General features: G+C 47.9%; 1 protein-coding gene across 2 annotated transcripts in view; it reads right to left on the minus strand.

Moving 5' to 3' along the window:
* The window catches only part of LOC119974862 (calcitonin gene-related peptide-receptor component protein), a 126,689-nt gene that overhangs the window by 6,789 nt on the left and 107,640 nt on the right, over positions 1-12,260 (minus strand). For both annotated transcript variants that reach the window (XM_038814177.1, XM_038814178.1), the window contains exon 5: positions 4,226-4,283. In XM_038814177.1, the coding sequence (XP_038670105.1) occupies positions 4,226-4,283 (58 nt within the window). The remainder of the gene's footprint in view (positions 1-4,225; positions 4,284-12,260) is intronic.

Genomic DNA, 12,260 nt, shown 5'->3' on the forward strand with positions numbered 1-12,260 from the left:
CTTTCCAAATAAGGGGCAATTTACTGTGGCCAATCCGCTAACCAGCACCTCTTTGGGTTGGGGGAGACCCACGCAGACAGGGGGGTAATGTGCAAACTCCACACGGACAGTGACCTGGGGCCGGGATTGAACCCGGGTTTTGGCACCGTGAGGCAGCAGTGCTAACCACTGCGTCGCTGTGCTGCCCACTGAGAAAGTTAATGAATTCCTAAATGCCAAAACCTTTTGGCCAGCTTGAATGGCAGGGCTCCCAAATTAGCACTCCTCCAGTGGGTGTTTAATGGGAATACCTCACTCTTTGCCACATTCAATTTATAGCCAGAAACGGCGTCAAACATCCCTAACATGTCCATTATTTTCTCCATGCACATACAAGAGCACATCGTCCATGTACAATGACACCCTATGCTCCCTACTTCCCCTTTCAATGCCCTTCCACCCTCTTGACGGCCAGAGCGCAATTGCCAAAGACTCAGTAGCCAGTGCAAACAACTGTGGGGGTATGGGGTATCGCTGTCTCGTGCCCCTTTGTAGCCGAAAATATCCCGAGCTCATTGTTCTCGTCCTCACACTTACTATGGGGGCTGCATGCAGCAATCGCAAATCCAAACTGCCCCAGAATCTCAAACAAGTACCTCTATTCTACCTGGTCAAAAGCATTCTCTGCATCCATTGAAATAATAACTTTCAACACCTTTCCCCAGACGGTGTCATCACCACATTCAACCGTCTTGCCTAATATTGCTCGACAACTGCTGTCCCTTAACAAAATCTGTCTGATCCTCAGAGACCATCTCCGGCAAGCCCACCTCCAGCACCTTAGCCAGTACCTACACATCTGTATTTAACTGGGAGATGGGTCTGTAAGACCCACATTCCACAGGGTCCACATCATTCTTTGGGATCAAAGAGATCGATGCCTGAGCCAGCGTGGCCGGTTGCTCCCCCCAATTAATCATTATACATCCACAGGAGATGGGTGCCAATACTACTGAAAAAAATCAACCGGAAGGCCATACGTCCCTAGTGCCTTCCACGATTGCATCAACGCTATTATATCCTGCAATCCCAGTGGTGCCTCCAATCCCTGCCTCTTCCCCCTCTCTATCTCTAGGAATGCCAGCCCATCTAAAAAATTCCCTATCTCTGCCTCGGGCTTGGACCTATACAGCCCCTGGTAAAAGGTTTGAATGTCTTGTTAATTTTATCGGCGCTGTCACCAATCCTCCTTCCCATCCCTCAGCTGTGCTATCTTCCACGTGGCCACCTGTCGCCTCAACTGATGAGCCAGCAGGAGGCTGACCTTCTCCCGATACTCGTAAAACCCTCCCATTGAGCAGCGAAGCTGGCCCACTGCCTTCCCTGTTGTCATAGTCCTCATATCACCAAGCCAGCTTCTCGCAGAACTTATCTGCCAGGTGTGTCGAATCTAACATCCATGAGGGTCTTTAGGCTTGATCCGTTTCAAACCTCACGTCCACATAATGTGGCGCGTGGTCTGAAATCACAATCACTGCACATTCCACCCCCCCCCCCCCCCCCCCCCCCCCCCCCCCAATCCCCGGAAGTATTGATTTTCTCACCATGAAAAAATCTATTCGGGAGTACACCCGATGCACGTGGGAGAAGAAGGAAAACTCCCTCTCTCCTGGGTGCCTAAACCTCATGGTTCCAACCCCCTCCCCCTTCTGATCTATAAATACCCCCCAATTCCTTTGCCATTCCCGACTTGCCAATGACTTGGGGCTCAACTATCTATCCTTGGATCTAACACAGTTGAAGTTTCCCCCCCATTATCAATTGATGCAAATTCAGGTCTGGGATGGATGCCAACATCTTAATAAATTCCATGTTGTCCCAGTTGGGTGCATGGATGTTCACTAGTACAACCACGTCTCCGCCAATACGCGCTTACCATCACGCACTGCCCTTCTGGGCCCTGCACCTCAATGGTTAGCACAAATACAATTCTTGGAGTAAACAAAATTGTGACCCCTCGCGATTGGGAATCAAACTTCGAGTGGAATGTCTGCCCCACCCATCCCTTTCTTAATCTTGTCTGGTCCTTCACCTGCAGATGTGTCTCCTGCAAGAAAATCACATCCGCCTTTAAGCTTTTCAAGTATGCGAACACTCAAGACCGTTTAACCGAGCCATTCAGCCTCCGCACATTCCACGTCACTATCCTCACAGGGGTTTCTGAACCATACCTCCACTAAAGTCCGCCTTCCATACCCAATACAAAATTCTCCCTCCCTCCGGGTCCCACTCTTGTCTGGGCCCACCCAAAATTGCCACCCCTTCCATTCCCGCCTGCATCCAGCCACAAAGTCACCTGCATCACCAACACATTCCCACCCCAACTTCCACACCCTCCGCCCCCCCAATTCCCTCTTTCCTCTCCCCTTCGCACCACCCTTCCAATTAACCCCCCTCCTACCTAACCTGCCTTCGCTGGCTATCCATCACAGCTCCCTCTTCCACACTGCTCCCGTTCATTAACATCCCTGTTGGCATGGCAACTCCCACCCATAACACCCAAACCACCCCTCCCTCCCCCTCCCCAGCAGGAGAAAGAAAAGGTTTCAAAACATAATGACATAAATGATGTTGAATTATTACCAAATTGTGTTCAAAAGTTAAAAGAAACTTGGATTTCACAACTGATTGAAGGAATCTTCTCAAAGCCCCACTCCCCGGGATGGTTTATCAACTGCCACGTCTTCATAATCACTGAAACTATTCAGTCTGCGTATTATTTATATAATAACCAGGATATTTACATTTAATCACAAGTAGTGATTAAAATGAGAAACTCTGCTGACAATGCCAAAAAATTCTATCCAGCAGCAGTCAGCTACCGCAGTTGTTACCATTTTCAAAGCACCCAAAGAATAACAACTTTTGAATCAGTGTATATCATTAACCGGCTCATGCAGACTGACTTTCAAATGGAAAAACAAGTATACAAAAGTTATAAAATTGGAGGAAAGCTATCTTAATTTTCTGAAAATGGGAATTCAGATCCTTGTACAGTTCAAACATACTTGTCTAAATCACAACGTATATATCATATAAATCAGCAATCCATAGCACCAGGTTATATTTTAAAATGGGAAGTGAGACAAATGCAACAATTAAACTGGCTGTAGACTATCTGTCTCCCTTTTCTGAAAGCAGTGTATTATTCTGGAGCAGTGTTTCACAGGTATTGCCTACTCTCTGACATAACCAAAACCTTGGTCCGGTCCTTAAAAACCATCCGTCCAACAGCAGTCTCTGGCTAGTATTTGGCAGCAAGATCCTCAGCTGATTATTGCCCTCTCCAGCTCACTTTGATCAATTGCTATTGTCACCTTAAGTGATCTATTTTCACCACAGACCAAAGAGAAACCTGTGGGCCATCTGGTTCGTACGGCTCAATATCACATTGAATAATCCATTTATCCACAGATCGACTGAGAGAATTTCACCTTGTCTTTTGGTAGCCAAAGAAGTGTTTTTCCCAAAGTGTACAATTACTTTTCCTATTGTTACAGAGAGTTATTATTATGCATCTTCTTATTTAAATCCATTGCTGATGTCATCAGTAAGTGCTGTGATGTCATTAGTTGTTGCTGTAATGGAGTGCAGGTCCGAAAAACCCATTGGTTCTTATTTAAATTGATTGTTGAAGTCATCAGTAAGTGCTGTGATGTCATTAGTTATTGGTGCTACCTGTGTCTGTTCGTGTTTAACTGTCATTAGTTCTAATTCTACTTTGTTACTGTTATTTTGATGTTTAGCTAGTTGCTCCACGGTAGCATTGTGGATAGCACAATTGCTTCACAGCTCCAGAGTCCCAGGTTCGATTCCGGCTTCGGTCACTGTCTGTGTGGAGTCTGCACATCCTCCCCGTGTGTGCGTGGGTTTCCTCCGGGTGCTCCGGTTTCCTCCCACAGTCCAAAGATGTGCAGGTTGGGTGGATTGGCCATGATAAATTGCCCTTAGTGTCCAAAATTCTATGATTAACCTAGGACAAAAGTTCAGCACAACATCTTGGGCCGAAGGGCCTGTTCTGTGCTGTATTTCTCTATGTTCTATGCTCCCATTTTTGAGATTGTATTTTAAACTTCATTATTTTTATATGTAAAATAAGATTCACCTTCACACGTCTTTTTGATTACCTGTTTGTGATTAAATTACCATATATATCGTTCAATGGAGCTAAATAAATTAAACTTACCAATTGGATCTCCACTGCAGTCAATGGCCTGTGATTTAGCAACTGAAGTTTCTCTGCCCTGGAGGATAGACAACAATAAATTAGCACCTTAATAGGATTATGCTCAAGATATTCAACTTAATGCTGTTCATTAACTTGTCAGATTTAAGTACAATGTCAAATAAATGAACAGGTATGTTTATTTTAAAATCTCTCCACAGTCTTTTTATCAATTAGCGGGAACACAAACGAATATTAAACAGGACAACATTCACATGTGAAACCTTTTGAATAAAATATAGGTGCCAGTGGTCACTAAAGTTGGCTTATTTTACATTCCCCCAACATACGTCAAAGATCAATACAGCGCAGGAACAGGCCCTTCGGCCCTCCAAGCCTGTACCGGTTATGATACTACCCGTGGCCAAAACCCTCAGCACTTCCAAATGCCGTATCCCTCTACAGATCAAATTTCTACACAAATTTTAATATAAAAAAACATTATGGATAAAATATATTTATTCCAGTTGAAAACGTTGAACCAACACAGGTGAAAATGGAAGAACAATGGTGGCCAAGAATCAAACATTTTCTGTGTGCTGTATAAGAATTATAAGCTTGGGATACATCAAGAGAGTCACATGAAGACATTGTCTTACTTTATAACCTTCAACTAGCTCCTCAGCATAAATTCACTTGTTTTACATCTGAAACTCCAATTTTGTAAACCCACATTCAGAATGTTTTAAAGAGAAAGACAAGGACTGTGACAATTCTCTGCACTGTTAAAATAAAACTCGAGGCATTACATTTTAATACAGAACTACTTATGAAAGGATAAAAAGTGAACACCAATCTCAATTTCTGGAACCAAGGTTAGCACTGGGACTGAGGCGCTGAGGATCTGGGTTCAAATCCCGGCCCTGGGTCACTGTCCGTGTGGAGTTTGCACATTCTCCCCATGTCTGTGTGGGTTTTATCCCCACAACCCAAAGATATGCAGGTTAGGTGGATTGGCTATGCTAAATTGCCCCTTAATTGGAGAAAAAATAATTGGGTACTCTAAATTTAAAAAAATATATATTTCTGGAACCAAGCCACCCTAACAAAAGAAAAGGAGGGTGGGTTTTCATTTTCACCACTTGGGCAGTAATCTACTGGAGCAGATCGCCTGCCATTTACGCAATCTACCTGAATTTAATTTCATTGATTTCTGAGGAATTTTAAATTTAAGTAAGTTCTATAAAGAACAGGCGACCTGTACCTCTAAATTTTCCAAGTGGCACAAAGGAACCGTTTCAAATTCTACAGGGAACCATAACTCCACGTGCTCAGAATCTTATTCTAGTTGTGTGTATTATAAGAGTCCTTCAATATCTGGGTGTGGGGGAGGGGAGGGAAGAAGATCTACTCTTAAAAAGGAATAAAAAGACACCAAATTTGATTACTGTAGTAAAGCAAGAAGCATGATTAATGTTATGTAATTTTGATTTTAATGCTTTATCAACTGCTTGCGTGGTTCAGCACTAAAAGATCATTGGGTATATCGACCCAAAGCACCAGTTTTTATTAAATCATTGGGTGTAATAGAAGAATCTGGTGCCGTCTGTGTTCTTGACAGTACAGGATCCACAGCTGAATCATATTAATTAGAGTCAACAGCACTTACAGACAACCTAAAGTTTAAATTCATCATATTGTTCAGCTGCTGCAATTTCCATCGGAAAGTCATCACTAACTAGAAAATTATGTTCCAAACCCATATACTGCTGTGCTGGTTTTATTGCTAAACATGTTGCAACATAACTTACAAAATTTGCAGACGATACAAAACTTAGAAGTGTTGTGAACCCTGAAGGGATGCTGGAGAATGTCAAAAGGAGAGACCGGCTTGTGGAATGGGCAGACATGCGGCAGTTGAAATTTAATGCAGAGAAGTTTGAAGGCAGAGAGACTATGGGTGGATATTTTCTGAAAGAACGCCTAAAGTGTCATTTTCGACATAAAAATCAGTGTGATTCCCATTGTCCTTGGCACCGCGATTTCGGACATGGGTGCAGTTCATCGCCCCGCACCTGTAGCAGACCAGCTATGTTCCCAATGTCCGTAGCCTTCTTGTCCTGCCTGGTCTGGTCCAGGTTAAAATGTATGAAGTCCAGAGCCGTAGCATATGGTGCCCCTGACCATACGAATGCACTTATGGGCAAGTGCCTCTAATATTCCACATAGGTCATCCATGGAGCCCTAGAAGGACCCCGTTGTGAAGGTATTTAGGGCTTCACGGCCACAGGGAGTGGGTGCCCACCACCGCCAGGTGACGCCAAGTCTGCAAGGATGTGACACTGGTGCTGCACAGTCTCCCTTGCGAGGAGGAGTCTACAATGACACATGTTGTCCGAAAGCTCTCTGAAGAACACAGGGGTCCTGTAAGCCCGTGGTCTCCTTTGATGCCTTCGTGTTCCCTGCACAGCTGGTGCGGCCTCCAGCTTTTGAGCCTAGCCTGCGGCCTCCTGGTCAGTTCCACTGGCTCCATACAGACACTGATCACATTCCTGCGAGGAATGAGAGAAAGCGAGAGAGAGAGACAGGGAGTGAGAGTGAGAGAAATAGAAATTCCACCCGAGAGTCTCCTGACCCAATGGATTTCCGGATCTGGAAGCAGCCAGTCCTGATAGACCTTAGCAAGTAGCAACCGCTTACTCACAGTTCAGGTGCCCTCCCATCTCCAGAATACATCTGGCCCAGTTTATGCCCTCGCCCACTTAAGACTCACCTTTTGCCTCTCCTCGGTCTCTCCCTTCCCTTCGGCTCTCTAACACTCGGGGTTCTGACAGGAGGCTTATATGCTCGCTTATCTCGAATGGACAGGATCAACTGGAAGATGATGTCTGCCTTGAGGGCTAATGTATCATGACTGGCAGGTGTTGGGATCCAGTCGAGAGGTGAGCCCAGTGCCTCTTGGTCCCGTGCAACCAAGTGTTGAGCACTGAACCTTAAATATTTATACCATTCCTTGACTTTGAGTTGTTTAATTGTCCACCACCATTCGCAGCTGGACGTGGCAGGACTGATCGGATGCGTTCGTTATGGAATCGCTTAGCTCTGTCTATTACTTGCTGCTGATGCTGTTTGGCACACAAGTAATCATGTATTGTAGCTTCACCAGGTTGACACCTCATTTTTAAGTATGCCTGGTGTTGTTCCTGGCATGTTCTCCTGCACTCTTCATTGAATCAGGGTTGATCCCCTGGCTTAGTGGTAATGGTGGAGTGGGGATAAGTCGGGCCATGAAGTTGCAGATTATTAGATACAATTCCGCTGCTGCCAATGGCTCACAGCGCCTGATGAATGCTCACTCTTGAGCTGCTAGATCTGTTTGTAGTTTATCCCATTTAGCATGGTGGTAGTGCCACACAACTCGATGGGGGGGTATCCCCAATGTGAATATGGGACTTTGTCTCCACAAGGAGCGGGTGGTCACTTCTACTAATACCATCATGGATAGATCAGTCTGCAGCAGGCAGGTTGGTGTGGATGATGTTGGTTCCCTCACCACCTGCTGCAGTCCTAGTCTAGCAGCTATCTCCTATACGACCTAGCCAGCACGGAGTATGGTGGTACTATCGAGCCACTCTTGGTGATGGCTATTTAAGTCCCCCACCCAGAGTATATTCTGCGCCCTTGCCATCCTTAGTGCCTCCTCCAAGTGTTGTTCAACATGGAGGAGTACTGATTCATCAGCTGACGGTGGATGGTACATGGTAATCAGCAGGAGTTTAAACCCTTGTTTAACCTGAAACCATGAAACTTCATGGGGTCCAGAGTAGGTGTTGAGAACTCCCAGGGCAACTCCCTCGCGACTGTGTAGAACTGTGTTCCATCTCTGCTGGGTATGTCTTGCCAGTGAGACAGGGTATACCCAGGAATGATGATAGCATTGTCTGGGACATTGTGTGGAAGGTATGATTCTGTGAGTATGGCTATGTCAGGCTGTTGCTTGACTAGTCTATGAGACAACTCTCCCAACTTTGGCACAAGCCCCAGATGTTAGTAAGGAGGACTTTGGAGGGTTGACAGGTCTGCGTTTGTCATTGTCGTTTCCGGCGCCTGGGTGATGTTGGGTGGTCCATTTGCTTTCATTATTTTTTTGTGAATTTGTAGTAGTTGAATACAACTGAGTGGCTTGCTTGAGGCCATTTCAGAGGGCAGTTTTCCTTCCTGAAGGAGATTAGTGTACCAGATGGGTTTTTACGACATTCGACAATGGTTTCATGGACATCATTAGGCATTTCATTCCAGATATTTTATTGAGTTTAAATTCCACCACCTCCCATGGTGGTATTCGAACCCAGGTCCCCAGATCAATACCCTAGGTCTCTGGATTATTAGTCCATTGGCAACACCACTATGCCACCGTCTTCTGCTTTTGGGAGAGGCAGAGCTAATAGGCACTCTTCTTACTCAGGCTGCATCATTCAGAGCTTTCATTGCTACCATGCCTCAACCTTCAGCTTGGACAGCAAGGTTGAGAATCCCCCATCCCCCCAAGGGTGGCCACCATTGCCTTCTCTTTCGGAGTCTCATCCACCTAACCGATTAGGCCCAACTCTTTAACTCTCATCTCACTCCACCCCACCCGAGTGCCCCGCAGCAGTCCCCACCCAATACTCCCGTGCCAAAAAGTGCAGACTTATATAACACTAAAAACTCACTTCAACAGCTGTTTTTGGCATTGCTTTGGGACCAGCAGTAGAGCTGAGTGAAGTAAGGTTTTCATTTGCACTGTTGGGGGATGGAGGGGTGCTTGTCTAGATCTTGGCGTTTTTCTGTCGGCCAATTGTGTGGGGATTGTTTGATGTTGGAGTATGTCTGTATGGGGGGGGGGGGGGGGGGGGTGTGTGAGGGTGGGGAGGGAACAATAGGTGGGAGACTATCTGGCGCCAGGGATGAAGGCCACCAAGCTAGCTCGGCAGGCTAGCTCACGGAAGCGCAATGGGGGGTGTGCATATGTTTGGTTTTTTAAAGGGGTTGGGTTACAGAGTGTTGTTCCTGGGGGGGGGGGTAAATGTTCCACTGATGAGGGAGGGACTTGGGCGAAGGGACAGAGAGGAAGTTGGGGGCGGAGGCTGCCTGGGGGCGGGCCAGTGAAGATGCGGAGCATGGGCTGGAGGCAGGCCCAAAAAAGGGGATGGCTGATCGGCGAGGGGGGGGGGGGGGGGGGCGGCAATGAGCCCCCCAACTAGGCTGATCACCTGGAATGTTTGAGGGTTAAATGGGCCGGTCAAGAGGGCACGCGTGTTCGCACATCTTAGGGGACTGAAGGCGGACATGGTAATGTTGCAGAAGAAGCACTTTAGAGTAACTGACCAGATTAGATTGAGGAAAGGCTGGGTCAGTCAGGTCTTTCACTCGGGATTAGACTCAAAGACGAGAGGGGTCGCGAGCCTGATCAATAAGCGGGTGGTGTTTGAAGCGGGTAGAATAGTCTCGGATGTGGGAGGGCGGTACATTATGGTCAGTGGGAAACGGGAGGGCGTGCAGGTGGTATTAGTAAATGTGTATGCGCCAAATTGGGATGATGTGGAGTTTATAAAGAGGATGCTGGGGAAGATACCGGACCTGGACTAGCACAGGTTGGTCATGGGAGGGGACTTCAACACAGTTATTGACCCTGGCTTGGACCGGTCAAGCTCAAAAATGGGCATGGTGCCAGCAATGGCAAAGGAACGAAAAGGGTTCATGGAGCAGATGGAGGGGTGGATCCATGGAGATTTGGGCAGCCGAGGGTGAAGGAGTTCTCCTTCTACTCACACGTGCATAAAGTGTACTCCCGGATTGATTTCTTTATTTTGAGCAGGGCCATACTGGCAGGGGTGGTGGACACGGGGTACTCGGCGATCACAATCTCAGACCATGCTCCGCACTGGGTTGACCTGCAGGTTGGTAAAGACAGTAACCAGCGCCCGCAATGGAGGTCAGATGTGGGACTTTTGGCTGACGAAGGGGTGTGCGAGCGGCTGAGGAAATGTATTCAGAACTACCTGCAGGTCGACACAGGGGAACTTTCAGCAGCGGTGGTCTGGCAAGCACTGAAGGCGGTGGTCAGAGGGGAGCTGATCTCGATACAGGCCCATAGGGAGAAGGTGGACAGGACAGAGACTGACCGACTGGTAAAGGAGATATTACAGATCGATAGGAGGTATGCGGAGACCCCAGAGGCAGGGTTTTTAAAGGAACGGCGAAGACTACAGGCGGAGTTCGGCTTGTTAACCACAGGGAGGGTGGTGGAGCAGCTGAGAAAGGCGAGAGGGGCAATCTATGAGTATGGAGAGAAGGCCAGCAGAATGCTTGCAGAGCAGCTTAGAAAGAGGGAGGCAGCCAGGGAGATAGGGAAAGTAAATGACGGAGATGGGAACCTGGTTGGATATTCAGCAGGGGTGAATAAGGCGTTTAGGGATTTCTACAGTAGGCTGTACAGGTCTGAACCCCCCTACGGGGCTGGAGGGGATGAGGCACTTCTTGGAGGGGCTGAATTTCCCAAAGGTGGACGGGGAGCTGGTATAAGGGCTGGGGGCCCCGATCGGGTTGGAAGAGATAGGGGAGGGTCTGAAGGCCATACAGTCGGGTAAAGCCCTGGGGCCGGACGGGTACCCAGTGGAGTTATAGAAAACGTTCTCTGGTATTTTGGGGCGGGTGTTGATGAGGATGTTCAATGAAGCAAGGGAAAGAGAGGTGCTTCCCCCGACGATGTCACGGGCCATGATTTCGCCGATCCTGAAGCGGGACAAGAACCCGGAGCTGTGTGGGTCCTACAGGCCGATATCCTTGTTGAATGTGGATGCCAAATTGCTGGCCAAAAGTTTGTCCTCCAGGATTGAGAATTGTGTGCCGGACGTTATTGGGGAGGACCAGACGGGGTTTGTTAAGGGTCGGCAGTTGGTGGCCAATGTAAGAAGGTTGTTAAACGTGATCATGATGCCCCCGGAAGGTAGGGAGGTGGAGGTAGTGATCGCAATGGATGCAGAAAAGGCTTTTAATCGGGTAGAATGGGATTATCTGTGGGAGGTACTGGGACGGTTCGGATTTGGGCGGGGCTTTATTGACTGGGTCAGGTTTCTGTATCAGGCTCCTGTGGCAAGCGTACGGACGAATAAGGCAACATCAGGCTATTTTAGACTGCACCGGGGACGAGACAGGGATGCCCCCTCTCCCCACTATTATTCGCGCTAGCTATAGAGCCGCTGGCAATTGCTCGGAGAGCCTCAAGGGGCTGGTCCGGGGAGGGTGGAGCACAGAGTCTCGCTCCACGCAGACGACCTGCTTCTGTATGTATCGGACCCAATAGAGGGGACAGAAGAAATCATGAGGATTCTTGGAGAATTTGGCCGGTTTTTGGGGTATAAGCTAAATATGGGGAAAAGTGAGATGCTTGCGGTCCAGGCAAGGGGCAGGAGAGGCCATTAGTGGAGCTGCCGTTTAGATTAGTAGCGGGAAACTTTAGGTACCTTGGCATTCAAGTGGCACGGGAAAGGGATCGGCTGCATAAATTAAATTTGGCCCGACTGGTAGACCAAATGAAGGGACAATTTTTGGAGATGGGACGCGCTTCCGGTGTCACTGGCTGGGAGGGTGCAGACGGTGAAGATGACGGTCCTCCCGAGATTCCTGTTTGTATTTCAGTGTCTCATCTTTATTCCGTGGTCCTTTTTTAAATGGGTGAACAAAGTGATCTCTGGCTTTGTTTGGGCGGGCAAGACCCTGCGGGTAAGGTAGGTAATGCTTGAGCGGAGTCGGGGAGAGGGCGGGCTGGCGCTGCCAAATTTTAGGAACTATTACTGGGCGGCAAATATAGCCATGATTAGGAAGTGGGTGGTGGGGAAGGCGTTGGCATGGGAGCATATGGAGGCGGCTTCATACAAGGGCACCAGTCTGGGGGCGTTGGTCACTGCGCCTCTGCCGTTCCTGCCTATGGTGGTGGCGGCCCTGAGAGTCTGGAGGCAATGGAGGAAACATGAGGGAGCAGAGAGAGCATCGGTGTGGTACCCAATCTGTAATA

The sequence above is a fragment of the Scyliorhinus canicula genome, chromosome 12 (assembly GCF_902713615.1).
Source record: "Scyliorhinus canicula chromosome 12, sScyCan1.1, whole genome shotgun sequence".
Taxonomy (NCBI): domain Eukaryota; kingdom Metazoa; phylum Chordata; class Chondrichthyes; order Carcharhiniformes; family Scyliorhinidae; genus Scyliorhinus; species Scyliorhinus canicula.